The sequence below is a fragment of the Phodopus roborovskii genome, unplaced genomic scaffold (genome assembly GCF_943737965.1).
Source record: "Phodopus roborovskii unplaced genomic scaffold, PHOROB, whole genome shotgun sequence".
Taxonomy (NCBI): Eukaryota; Metazoa; Chordata; class Mammalia; order Rodentia; family Cricetidae; genus Phodopus; species Phodopus roborovskii.
The window spans coordinates 14,436,773-14,451,208 of NW_026125444.1; the positions used below are offsets into that span (position 1 = coordinate 14,436,773).

General features: G+C 45.3%; 1 protein-coding gene across 1 annotated transcript in view; it reads left to right on the forward strand.

The window, feature by feature from the left end:
* Positions 1-364: 364 nt before the first annotated feature.
* Snd1 (staphylococcal nuclease and tudor domain containing 1) overlaps positions 365-14,436 on the forward strand; it is a 395,467-nt gene continuing 381,395 nt past the window's right edge. Inside the window, exon 1 of the mRNA XM_051175794.1 lies at positions 365-766. Coding sequence (XP_051031751.1) covers positions 380-766 — 387 coding nt within the window. The 5' untranslated portion in view covers positions 365-379. The remainder of the gene's footprint in view (positions 767-14,436) is intronic.

Sequence of the window (14,436 nt, forward strand, 5' to 3'; positions counted from 1 at the left end):
CTGCAGGGTGAGACATCGGAACTCCACTGCCCTGAGACTCCTTCGGGACGTGGCCTCCCCGGCCCTGGGACCGAAGACCCGGTTCTTCAGTTCCGGTGTGCGGCTAGCTGGTCCACGTGGGCACTTTACCGCCCGAGGGGCGGGGCAGGGGCGGGGCCAGGCGGGAGGGCGAGGCCGGCCCCGCCTTCGGGGCTCCCATGGCTCCCCGCGCCCCTCGGCCAGATGCTGACGTGTCCTTTCCTCCCCACTACACCTCCCGGCACCGCTGTCTCAGACTTCGCCGGAAGTCCCGCCCCATCGTTTGCCCGTCACCGCAAATCAGCTCTTCCAGCGCTTCCTGGAGCTCCCCACCCGTTTTGGGACCAAGGGGCGGGGCTTCATGAACAGAGTGCCTATTGGCTTGAGGTCCGGCGGGTTCTGCACGCTAATTGGCCAGAGGGAGGTGGCGCTCTGGCACGCTTGCGCGGCGAGTAGAACGTGTGGCGGCGGCGGAGATCGCGTCTCCTCTTTTGCTCTCAGTCCCGCTGCTGCTCCAGTGTGCGCTTGGCGCTTCCATCCGTCCAGTCCACCGTCGGAAGCCTGTCGCCTGCGGGCTCCTCGTCGCGGCCACCTCTCCCCAGCGCCGACACCCATCCTGACACCTCCAGTCCGGCCGGCCGCCCCACTCGCTGCCCTTCCAGCTCCACACATGGCCTCCTCCGCGCAGAGCGGCGGCTCCTCCGGGGGACCCGCGGTCCCCACCGTGCAGCGAGGCATCGTCAAGATGGTGAGAGCGGGGCCCCGGACCCGGATCCCTCTGTCACCTTGGAGAGGGAGTCAGGCATTGACTCCTTTCCCTCCTTCAGCCTGCATGGTCTCAGTTCGCCTTTCCTCTGCCCCTTCCTCACTCTCCACCCACTCCGAATCTTCACCCGGCAGAACCCCGCACGAACTCCCCGTGACTTTTGCCTCCTGGGCACCCTGTCACGGTTCGGTCACAGTGATTTTCGTGGTCGCGGCTTTCGGAGTCGCTGACTGATTACCAGATCTATTACAGATTCATTAACGGAGAGAGTTCATGGATAGTTCTCCCCATCCCCCTCTTCCTGTCCATTTTGACATATGCCGCCGATCAGTTCGCAGTTTGTTGAGACCCTGACAGCTTCCCTCTCCTCGGAACCCCAGGAGTACATGGCCATCATGAAGCTTTTCTCTTTCCACTGACTCTCAGTTACTTATTCAAAGTTTTCTCAACTCCTCCCCCCTTTATCCGAGCGTCTAGTTTGTAAGACCTGAAAGCTCCTGATCTTTGCATACTTTTGACTTAAACCTAAATAGGTTGTCAAGGATCACATGCTAATTAGCATTTCCTCACTTCCTAAGGGTAAGAAGACTGTTTTAAAGAGGGCAAGTGACTTGCCTTAAGGGCACATGGCAGATTGGATAGGAGCCAATCAAGAGCCCAGGTGTTCGGATTCCCTGTGTAAGACTCCATAAGTACAGATGCTGCCACTCACACATACCTTCACTTTCTTCAGTCTCAATTTTGAATTAGATCACCTCCACTTCCAGGCTAATTTTGTAGCACAGATCTGTTTTAGTTTTTATATTACCTCCCCTTTTTACCTTCCCACATCTTGGGATCTAACATTTCTTGTTTGTTAACAGGGTTTCTGATTGAGATGACTGTAACCTTTTAGATTGCTTTTTATATCATTACTCGAATTTTCCCTCCAGAATGTAACATTTTTGCCCCCTAAGAGTCAGTTTTTAAACGATCTATTTTGCTGTCCCATTGTCTTTCACAGGATTACTATATTCTGCAGGGAGACCGGAAAAGATGGCTCAGTGGATAAAAGTGCTTGCTGTGCAATCATGAGGACCTGGGTTCAAATCTTCCACACCCACACTAGAGCTGGACATGGCTGTTCCATTGCCTGTAACCTTGGTGTTATTCAGGGAATAAGGTGGAGAGCAACAGAGGAAGACATTGATGTTCTCTGTGCTCCAGTATTCTTACATGGCCTCTGCATGGGTGCTCAGGCACATGTTCCCTAACATACACCCACATATGTGTACATACATGTGCCACTCTCAGAAACAAAGCAGCTGAGATTTCTTGGGATATGCAGTATTACACTTTTGCCTTTTCAGTTTGTAAACAGTCAGAGTTCATTAGATTTAATGAGCAGGTAATTTAGAGAAGGCCATGTTTTCTCTCTGGAAGTTTTGTCGAAAGGGTTACCCTGAAGTTCTTTCTCTTTCATTACCCTTTTCACTTGTGCTGGTCTTCTCTTCATTATAGGAACAGAGCATCACTTAGCTGTCTGGTGTGGTTTTGGTGGTCTGCAGTGGGTTTTTTAGTTTCCTTCCTAAGGCGTCCCTTTTGTAGGAAGCTGAACCTGTTTTTGCTTTGTTGGAAGCCTCCAGGGCATCTGGGTTCTCTGAGGTGGTTGTGCCTGCTCACAGATTACTTCCTCTGTGCATACTGTATCAGTGGTCACTCACATGTTCAGCTGGGTTCTCTCCATGTTTCATTTATGTCATCCAGAAAGTAGATTTCCAATTTAGGGTGCAGATAGGCTAACTTACCCAGGTACCTTTCTTATTAGCATTGAGAGGCAGAGCCGAAACTTGAACCCAGGTCTGCCTGCCACAACACAAGCTAGTGTAAACCCTGCTGTGAGGCCTGGCTTCAGGACTCTAGGGCTCCAGGGTATTGCTTTCTGACATGAAGGGTGGGGCCAGTGATGCATGGCCACAAATTATAGGAAAGTGAAGCCGCCTGTAATTGAGTTGAGAAAAGATTAGATGCTGTTCCATGACTTGTCGCTGCTGTTGTGGTTGTGGGACTTCATTTGGTGCTGATGGTTCCTGTGTGCATACTGGTGTGGCATTTAAAATCAATGATTTAAGCAGTCTGTACTGGGGATGGGCTGCTGCCTGCCCTGATCACACTGCAGAGGTGGGTGGTGGAGTTACCAACAGCAGATTTGTGCCAGGGTTAGAAGTCTCGTCTGGGATGACAAATCGGCCAGTGGCAAATTGCTCTCTGAAGCTCTTCTTTAAACAGGGTTGTATCTTCTTGGAGAGTGATAGTTTCCAGTGGTACTAGGAGCTGCTTTGTAAGAAGGGTGAAGAGCTTTTGCAGGAAAGAAACGGGTTGATAGATTAGGAAGCAGGTGCTGCTTTCTGCCGTTTGGAACACCGAGGAAACAAATGCTTTTGCGTGGAAGCATTCAGGTTTAGGCTGATCTGAGGGTCAAAAATGGTGGGAGGTGGAGTTGTTTTTTCCCAGTGAGAAGTAATAGTTCTCTCTTTTTCTCTTTGATAAAAAAGTGTTGTGGCACCAAAGAAAATCTTGTTTCTTCTGGTCTCTGAGAACCAAGTTTAAAAGACTCTTTTTCAGTAGCATCTTTTAAAAATGACTGTGATGCCAGTGGCTGTGTGTGCTGTGTAGATTGGGGTAAGAGTTGGGGTGAGAGTTGTTTTTGCAGTATCCTTAAGGAGGAAGTGGGCAGTAAGTTTACTTAAGCTCATTTTGGAGCTGTCTTGTTACTTAGGTTGAGGGAAAATGAACACGGATTTCTGTGTTTTGCGTTGGAGTAAGACTAGCAAAGATGCAGGCGGACAAGATGCAGCTTGGATAATTAAATGTCTCTGTCAAATCCTATCTTATTCCTCCTGTGGGTCTCTTTGAATACTCGGCTGTGATGGAATGTTGTCTGCACATGTTCTATTGTTGAGGTTCAGTCACCCCATTTAGTGACTGCTTAGAAAAGGCTGTTTTCTCTGGCTTTACTGACCTAGTTTCCTTATGTTTTGGGGACAGAGCCTTTATGGTTTTCCACTTCCACTTTGGAATTTAGAATGTTTGTATACCTCCTCAGGCAGGCATACATGATGCTTGGCTTTCACAACTGTAGAAGGAGGCTCATTCTTCAGTCTTCTGCACCTGTTGCAAGCAGGAAGAAGTTTACCTTAATGTACTTACAACGGTGTGTGGAAGGGGTGGAGGGTTGTATAGTACCGCACTTAAACCCTTCATAAGGGGAAAGGACCCTTTGTTAGTCCTCATGGTTTTATTCATCAACTCTGTTTCTCACCGCTAAGACAAAGGGATGCCTATAATAAGGCAGAGTGAGTGACCTTAGTTAGTTTTCTGTTTCCGTAGGATTCATGCTGCTAATTTGTTGTGAAGTGTAAATTTCCTCCCAAGTATCTTTGTGGAAATTTCTTGGAAGTATAGCCTATAGGAGATTCTTCCTATATTTGAGTTCATTATTCTTAAATATATTTTAGGCTTCTGAGATTTGAGTGGGGACAGAGTAACCTGTTGATGCTTTTGGCTTTACGTGATTTTTCATCTTTTTTTTTTTTTTTTTTTTTTTAAGACAGTGTGTCCCGCGTGGCCTAGGCTGTCCTCAAACTCTGTGACCTCGGACTCCCAATCCTCCTGCCTCCGCCTCAGAGTGCTGGGTTACGAGGAAGCGCCACACAGCTGCCTCTTGACTTGCTTCCTTCTGTATGAGCTTACTTTATATAGGGACAAACAAAAGCAACCCTGTGCTGACTCTACTCCAAATACCCTTGTATTCAAAAATATAAGGTAGCTGGAAAACAATCTTTTAGTGGGGCCGTGGCATGGAAGTAGAATAAGATAATACTTTCCCTTGTAGGTTCAATGTTGCCCATTTTCCAGCAATTACACATGGTAGCTTTCAATCAAGACCTGTAGAGGAACACGAAGTTATTCTTGCATCTTGAACACTTTCTAAAAATTTTCAGTGCAAATGAAGCATCCATCTGGCTCTAGTTATGCTGATAGTAGTTACATGCTGCCATGTAACTAAATAGGGTTAGAAATAATAGTTCCTTTTTATTGTTGTTGTTGTTGTTTCCCTGGAGACAGGTCTCATTGCGAAGAATTATGCTGATTGCTTAGGCTGAGCTCAAACTTGTGACCGTATTTCTGCCTCTACCCCCCTAGAGAACTGGGAATGTGAGCACATGCCCCTGGGCCCTGCTTTGTGATACGTCTTTTTCTATTGGACAATTATTAATCGCATATCTACTGTTTGTGAAGCTCTGTCTGGACATTGGGTTCCTTTCCTATGGCTCATGCAGGAGTCGGGCAGTAAAGAAGGGAATAAGTAAGCATGGTAATTCAGGCTAGTGAATTCACAGAATGGACTACAACAGGGTGGTTGGGAGCAAGAGAGAGTTGGTTCCTTTAAATAGTGGGTTTAGGAGCGAATTCTCTCAGTTGGCATTTGCACTGAGATCTGGTGGACATCAAAGAGCCAACCACAAGGGAAGTGTTTCCAGCAGGGGGAAGACAAGTCAAAGCCCATGGGGTTTCCGTTGATCATTGTTCTCCTGTGTTTTTACAGTAGTTCCTCAGTGTCTTTAAGTTCAGTCTTGCCCACAAATGGTATGGATTTAATACGGGTTATTACATAAAGTGTGTTTAAGGATGATAAAAGGAACAGGCAGTAGGGGTAGTCATTGCTCTGGTATCCTGCTGAGATCAGTGGCTGACAGTCTACTGAGTAAATGTGTGGAATGAGAGAGAGGCTGAGGGAAAAATACCTTGTTCTTAGTTATGTGTTTGTTTCTTATAGGACAAGAGTCAGGCTTTTCCGATGCCCGGTAAATTAGTTCAGTATTTCCAAGTCATCCTATGATGGATATATGGATGGATACAGCAGACACGATTGAGTTAAATGGTGTTTGTCAGTGTTCGTAGTGTAAGCGTGTTCAGTAAGAGTTAAGTAGTGTTTGTCCCTCTCTGTGTTTATGCTTATGCTAGCATCGGTTTTTCTGAGTTGAATGCTGCTACAAGTTCCTTTCAGTATTTTTTAAACCTGATGAGCTTTAGTTATGTCAGTGAAGAGCTCAAACGAATGATCAGGTGGTAGTGGTAGGTGGTGAGTGGGGTGGGAACCTGGCCTGAACATAGCTGGGCTCATTAGGCTGGCTGGGTGAGGACTTTGGTGGCCAGTGGACAGTGCTTATGGCAACTGGACCAATGGTTCAGTGAAGTTGATGTTTTTTTTAAACAATTTCATATGACATAACCCAGATTGACTTCAAACTTGTGATCCTTCTTCTTCAGCCTCTTGAGTGCTGGGATTGCAGGCCTGGGACACTAGGTTGCTAGGGACTCAAGTCTTACAGGGTGGATGTAGTCTTTCAAGTGTTGCTGGGAATGGATACATACCCACTTTCCGTTGCTACTTCCTCTCTTGGGAGATTGACATATGCTTTTTGTTTTTATAGCAGAAACTGATGCTGAATCACAGGTTGTGAGCATTTAATGCAGATGGAGTGTTGTGGGATTTCACTTAGTTTCAGTGAGACTTAATATGATAAGTTAATGTGTTTTTCTCTCACTTAGCTTTAATGATTCAGAAATGAACAGTAGTTTCAGTTGGCTTTTTTTTAAATTAAAAGTCAAGCAACTTGTAGGAAACTTAATGAAATTTTGGTTTCATTTTCAGATGTACCGTTTTAAAAAATGTTGTATGTGAGAGAGTGCGGGGCAGAGAACGGACAACATAGGGGTGTTCCTTCTCTCCTGCTATGTGGGTCTCAGGGATTGAACTCAGGTCGTTAGACTTGGTGGCAGGTGCCTTCTCAGGCGTGCTTTTTAAGACGTGCTGGTGTGTGATAGAGGTGTAAATGTGATGAGAGACTTACGGCAGCATTTCTTCTCTCTTACTAAGCTCTGATAGTGTCGGAAGTGATCTGCTTCTGATGGCCATGCCAGCCTTGTATAACAGAGGTAAGGGTGTTAGGAGAACCTGTCAGTTAGTAAAGTCCAGTTTATTAACCTTGTCCCCGGGAAGCAGAGTGGCAGAGCTTATTTATTGGCTTGGGAGTCGGGAGATCAAGAGTTCTGGCCTTCATGCATTTGTTTTGGTTCTTCATCTGAATGATGTGTTGGGTAAGATATTCTGCTTTAGACTCAATTTACCTCACCAATGACTCATTGTCTCCACACATCTTCTAATCCCATAAAGCTGTGATTGTACCGGAAGCCATTACACTTTTTTTTAGGCACACTAAAACAAAACTGAGAAATCACATACCTTATGGCAGCCTTGACTTTGAATTGGTACTTACCCCACAAGAAACGTGCTGTCTCTTCCTTGAACATACAGAGATCTCCTTACCTCTGCCTCCCAAGCTGGGACTAAAGGTGTGTGCCACCACCACCGCCCGGCTGTCCCAATTTTTTTTTTTTTTTTTTTTTTAGAGAAGATTTAGAGTTGAAATACAGTTCTCTAGTGTGTCAGATTAAAGAGTATGAGTTAGACTGGGCTGTATCATCATGATGGTAGTGTGGATAGAAATTGGGTGGAGTGAGGGAGGGGCTGGCTTTTCAGTAATCAGGATTAGGATTGCGTGGTTGCTTCTGAGTGGGCTTCGTCTTTTCAGTCTCGTGTCTACTTCTGAACACCTTCATGTTTCCCTGGAGCAGTAGGCTTTGATTTGTAAAGGTAACAAAAAAATGCGGAGCTTGAGCAAATAATTCATGGGAAGAATCTGCTTTTGCCTAGGTCTTTAGTTGAGGTCAGCTCTTATTTTCTAGACATTTTGTCCACATTCATTTTCCATAAAGGAGTTATCTTTATCTGTTTTTCTTATTCTTGGGATTGAACCCAGTCATGTACGCTGCTGACCAGGGATGCCTACCTTGAGCTCCATTCCGAGCCCACCTTCATCTGTCTATTCTTGGTAGTTCCTCTCATGGTTTCTTTTCTTTTCAGTTTGCTTATCCTTGCTGTTTATTTATTTATCCTCACTGTGTTCCCTGTGGTCTGAAACTCATAATCTTGCTTCAGTTTGGGTTATAGGTAAGTGCCTCTTCTGCGGGGTTGGTTGAGGGGCTGTGACTAGTGTTTGGGACTTGTTGATTTGCTTAACTCTGAAACTACTTTATGTAGTTGAAGGGGTGGGGCACATGATAGGTAAGTACACTTGTGGGGTTGATAGCGAGTTCTCTTTTGGCATTTGCTTTAATGGCTCCCAGGACACTGCATTGCTTTTAATCAATTCGGTATCGGGCTGGCATCAGGGTCCTTTTACAGTGACTGTCAGATCCTATTCCTGGGTCATCACTGACAGCTGAGAAGTTATTTTCTATGCCTGATTTAGGCCATATGCTCCTTTTAACACGTATCTGCCACTTTTCCTTGTATTTGCATAGATTCCCAAGATCTTCCTATCACTTGGCACCAGTATCCTGGCACATTATTGCTACGGAAGTCTTCAGTATCATTTACAAATACGATAACTTTGAGTTCCCACTTTCTGTTCTTGGGATGTGGAAGTTCCCTCCCCTTCCCTCTCGTCCCTCCCCCCTTTCAGAGGGTATGTTATTTCCCAGGCTGTCCTGAGGCTGGCCTTCAATTTTGGGTCTCCTTGCTCTGCCACTCCTGGTTTATGTAGTCCTGGGGATTAAACCCCGGGCTTCATGCAAGCTGGCCGAGCACTCTGGCACCGAGCTCCAGTCCCAGCTCTTTCTTTTCTTTGTTTTCCTGTCGTTAATTAGCTGTGCCTCCTTTCCTCCCTTAAGTGACACAGGGGGGTGAACTTCAGAGTTTGGGAGCACATGGAAAGTGTCGGTTGGGTGGCCTGGAAACCGCGCTTTTCCCTCACACCTTACTCTCTGCATTTCTTCCATTTGGCTATTCCTGAGTTAAAGTCCAGTAATCAAGTAAGCAGAAGAGGTTTTCAAGGTTTTCTAAAAGTTAATAACTCTGGTAAGAGGGTTGTGAGAACTCGGGTGTCCCGACAGGTCAGTTAGAAGAGAAACCGAGGCAGAAGGAGCCGTAGGCCCTCTCCCTTAACTTTTGGCATTTGATAGTAGGTCCAAGTAGGTATGTCAGGATTGAATTGCTGGGCAACCCAAAGAGTGTCTGTAGAGAATTGGAGACTTGCTTGTTGTGGAGCAACATTCCTCCCACAATTTGGTATCAGAAGTATTGGTCTGAATACACAAGGAAAACAGTTTTTTTTTTTCTTAGTGTGCCAATTGTGGTAGGTGTGACAACACCAGCAACAGGGAGAGCCTGTGGAGAATAGAGTGTCAGGAGCTGGAGCTTCTTGGGGTGGGTCCTGGGAACCAAGCTTGGGGTCCCTGGAGGAGCAGGAAGCACTTCGTGGGTTTTTTTTTTTTTTTTTTTATTTCATTACTTTGTGTGTGTGAAATGTTTTACTCACTTAGATGTCTGCACCCTGAATGTATGCAATGCCCAGAAGAGGGTGCCCAATTCCCTGGAAGTTGTGAGCTACTATGTAATGGGTGCTGAGAATCAAACCTGGGTCCTCTGGAAGAGCAGCCAGTGCTCTTAACTGCTGAGCCATCTCCAGCCCCATGAAGCACTCTTAACCCCTGAGCTACCTTCCTAAAATTAATTTTTAAATTTAGCATGCAAAGTAACGTATCATAGGTGTTGCAGTATACTTTGCTCTATTTTATCGTATTCCTCCCCCTCCCCACTCCCCTTCTGTCCACTGCCCCCACCTTGCTGACCCCTTTCCTTCTGCCACGTGGTCTCCCAAGCATCTCCATTGCAGGTACTCCTCACTCTCTTCCCTCACATCTGCCCCCCCCCCCCCCGGGCTCTCTCCCTCTACTCTCATGGTCCTCTCCTCAGTTTCACCTTTTTTCTTCTCCCCTCCCTTACGCACGCACGCACGCACGCACGCACGCACGCACACTCACTCAACAGAGAATAGGAGAGAAAACATTCAGTATTTGTCTTTCTGGGTCTGGCTTGTTTTGCTTAACATAATTTCTAGTTCTGTCCACCTCTTCCAGATGTAATGATTTTATTTTATTTTTTTATGGCTGAATAAAATTCTGCTGTGTATACAATCCACATTTTCCTTAGCCATTCACCTGTGGATGTATATGTTTCTTAGACTAGTGTAGCAATAATGTGGATGTGCCAATGTTTGTGTGGTTGTTGACCTAGAGTTGTCTGGGCGTATAATCAAGAGGAGCATGTTTGGGTCGTATGATGCTTTGAGGAACCTTTGTACTGGTTTCCATGATGGCTGCACAAGTGTCCCACCAGGCATGGATAAGGGTAATATAGTTGTCATCATTTTTTGTTTTTCTTTTTTTAAAAAGATTTATTTGTTTGTTTGTTTATGTATGCAGTGTTCTCTCTGCATGTATCCTTTTAGGACAGAAGAGGCCACCAGATCTCATTACTGATGGTGGTGAGCTATCATGTGGTTGCTGAGAATTGAACTCTGGACTTCTGGAAGACCAGCTAGTGTTCTTAACTACTGAGCCCTTTTTTTTTTTTTTTTTTTTTTTTTTTTTTTTGGTGATGTGTGTGTCTGTGCATGTCTGTGCTGCCAGAAGAGGGTGTCAGATATCCCTGGGACCTCTGATGGTGGATGCTGGGACTAAACTTTGCAGGAAGGAGTAAGCAAACATACTTTACTACTGAGACATCTCCAGAATTCCCTGGTCCTTTTTGTGCTGGGGTCTCAGGATCCTTCTGTTTCCACTGTCTTAGGGATTGCAGGTTGCTGCCTCCAAACATGGATGTCAGTGAGACGGAATCTCAAAGCAGCTTTAAAATTTTATTTCCGGGATGGCTAAGAATATGGAACACTTTTAAATAATTACTATTTGTATTCCTTTTTTTTGAAAAGTGTCTTTTTATTAGCTTATTCATTGATTGATTGATTTTGTGTGTGTGTGTGTGTGTGTGTGTGTGTGTGTGTGTGTGTGTGTGTGTTGGAGGCAGGGTCTGATGTGGCCCCAGGCCCAGACACAGGGTGGCTTTGAACTCACTTTGTAGCCTCCATGTCTGGTTTGGTGTTTGCCTTTGTGGTTTATACATCTTAGACATTAATCCCCTAGTCATGCATAGTTGGCAAGGAACCTTCCATCCCCATTTTGTTGGCTCTTTTCACTCTGGTGATTATTTCTTCTGTTGTGGAACTTGACTGAATATATTATCAGTTATCTAGTAGTTTTAAAGCTTCAGGGCTTAGTCTGAGTGTTTTTTGGTATAGATCTAGTTCTGCACACAGGCATCTAGTTTTCCTAGCAACATTAGTTGAAGAGGTTTTGTTTTGTTTAATGTCTTTGGCGCTGTTTAGACAACTAGGTGAGTGTACCTATGGGTTTATTTCTGTGTCCTGCACTCCATTGCTCTAATGACTGTGATATAATGAGATCAGCTATTAGGTGGGACTTCCTGCACTGCTGCCACCATTGCTTTGGGTCTTAGAAGTTTTGTGTGTCCATGTGACTTCTAGGATTCCCTTTTCTAATTCTTTAAAGAACGTTAAATCTATAGATTGCTGTCCTTTAGTGTAGCTGTTTTCATAATAATCTCCCAGTTCAGGAATATGATAGGTGTTTCTTCAATTTCATTTTTGATCTTTTAAAGTTTTTACCATGAAGTTCTTTCCCTTTTTATTATCACCGAGTACTTTTTGTCCCCTTTGCATCTTTAGACTTTATTTTAGGTGTGGCAAGGCTTGTAAAAGGCAGAGGAGTTGTGTTTACCTGTGACCACAAGTTCCCAAAAGGCTGTATGAGATTTGGGAGGGGGCCTCTTGGAGGCTTCATAAACCCAGCAAAGATACTGGCTCCTGCCTACTTCTCGTTTTAGCCTCTGGCTCCAACTTGGAAGACTTGGAGCCAGACAAATGGCCCCAGTCTGTGAGTGTGGGTCTTGTGAGCATGGGCTTGTAAGCGAGTGTGCATGCATGTTTGTGTGTGTGCATGCGCGTGTGTTTGGGTTGGTCTTGGGCAGGGAGTTGGGGTGGTATTTCGTGACTTGCTTGACTGGTTGGTCTAGGATCTTTAGTCATTTCCTCTTCTGTGGCTGCCTAGTAGGAATGGATTGGTCCTCAGGGCAGTGGAGGTCTCACACTGTCTTTGAAGGGCAGGCTGGACCAAGTTCTCAGCTGGACAGCCAAGCATACAGCCTAGTAAGCAAGAGTCTGAAGAGAAGTATGGGAGATAGGACCTTTCCTGGGGGAGGGGTCAATGCTTGCAGTTGAGAAGGAGGGCACAGAGAACGAGGTAGCAACCAAGAAGACTCTATCCTTTATTGGGGAGAACAGGCTTCTAGAGGTAGTTCTGAGGTCCTCGCTGCATAAGCCTATTCTTTGGCGCTACTTCCAGAGTTCTGAGGCTTCATCACGTTTGGAAGTTTGAGAGGCTGGGGAAGGCTTAGTACCAGGGACCCTAAAGGTGTTATTTTCTGAGGTCGGGCCCCTTGTGCTTGAAGCCTGTGGCCACTCCTGAAGCCACTCCCACCACCCTTCTCTGTCATCTAGGAACCAGTAGTCCTCGTAGAGCAGCTGCTCATCAGGTAGCCCTTGAAGATGCCCTCATCCATGTGTTCTGTGGACATGGTACTCTGCTCCTAGGCATTGATGAAGGTGTGGTCTGGGCCCAAGCCATGAGAAACACCTCCATCTCTGCCTCTGCCAGGTGATGATGCTGCGTGGGGTTGTGCTTGCCTTTCTTTCCCCTTTTTGGAAGCTAATGTGAATGAGATTTATTTTTTCTGATTTCTTTCTCAGCAAGTTTGTTATTGGGAGAAAAGCTGAGTTCGTAGCTCAGTTGATGAGTGTTCATGTAACTCATGGGTTGAGCCCCAGTGCCACATAAATTGGGTGTGATACTGTGCCCCCTAATGCCAGCACTTGGGAAGTGCAGATAGGAGAACCAGAAATACAAGGCCATCCGAGGAACCATTAGGGTCTTTTTAAGTGTAGGGTCTTGTTATCTGATAATTTTTTTCTGGGGTCTTTTGTCCCATGTGCTCCTTATTCCCAAGAAAAACACTTGCCAGAAGTGAAATCGGGATATTTCAGAATACAGTTTCCACTCTGGTCTAAACATTTTATATTTCTTTTGTTTTAAGGGGGAAGCTAAGTAATTCAGACTTATTTGAGGCTTCCTGGTTTTTGTTCCAACTTGCAGGGATGAGAAATGTGTTTAAGCAGCAGAAATCTATTCTGTGCATAGGTTGTACCTGACTTCAGAGCTACTTAAAGACAAGGTAGTTTCTATCAGTCTGCCCAAGACTGCCAGGCTTTGTCTTTGATGTCTTAGCATAATTGTTAGCAACAGCCTGTTGGTCTGATCTGAGTGATGGGGGCAAATGCCATTAACAGTCACAGGAGAGAATGTAGTGGTGTAGCTTCCAGAGAGCAGCATGAACAGTGTAGCTGGGCTCTGAGTCCCCTTGGGATGATGGCTTCATAGAGGAGGGTGTGTGACTGTGAGTCCTTTGTGGGAGACAACTTGTCTAGGCTTGACACCCTGTGTGATTGGGCCAAAGCTTTGGGCTGAGTGAGAGAAGTAGCTTTGTTTGTAGTGGAAAGAGGAACTTGTGAACTTAAACGTCCTTGGCTTTCTTAGAAGGAAAATGGGTTGGAAAAGTCACATCTTAGTTGTTGTTGGTTTTAAAATGTCTTTCCAGAGAAGATGGTGTAAGGGACAGACATCGTGACAGAGGCAAAGGCGGGTGAGCTGGTGAGGTCTAGGCTGGAATACTCAGAGGTGAGCAATCTGGACTCATGGATTTTATCTGAAGACTAAGGGTGGCTGGATCTTTGTACTAGAGAAAGGAAAATGAAGGGGACTTCAAAGCTTTTGCTTCCAGTCTCTGAAATACACTCATGTGATGTCAGTGAAGTGTTCAACCTCATGAATTCTGTCTCAGGAGGTTCATTGGCTTGTAGCCTTAATACCTCAAACATTTTTATTTGGATGACAACCCAAAACATAGTCATTGTGCCAAATTAAATTTATCTTTTTTTTTTTTCCACTAGGCCTTAATGAGAAAAATAGTATATGTTATTCCTCTATGTATACTGCAAGGTAGAGACCACAAGCTACCTGGGTGCTACGGGACCTGTTACTCTGTATGCAGTAGTTATTACTCTGGGCAGGTGAGCCTTTTTATAGCTTAGAGGCTGAAAAGCTAAGTTACTCAAACTCTTCTCTGGTGAGGGCTGGAGAATCTCTGCAGACCTCCCGTGGGCTCTCTCTAGGGCACAGGTCAGCCCTTGCTTACGGCTGCCCTGCTCTTGTATTGCTAGTCATAGGCCTTCCAGCTCTGGGTAGAGGAATAAGAATTTTAATTGAATTCTTTTGAAAAGAGAAGCAGCGTGTCTGTGGGGGAAGCCAGGAACAACTGTTAAATGGCATGGCTAGTAATATAGTAAGTAGCTTCCCCCTCTCCTGCCCTGGATTGGAGTCTTTGGAGAGCTGCTTCCAGTTTGTGCAGTGATAGTACATAATTTGACAAGAAATAAATCTTCAACTTTTGCTACATATGTGTGCCCAGTTCCAAAACACCTTGAACATATAGATACAGATTATATATGGGGGAAAATCCTTGATCCATTGTTCATGATGCACAATGAAGGCTGAAGCTGTGTTCTAGAAATTAC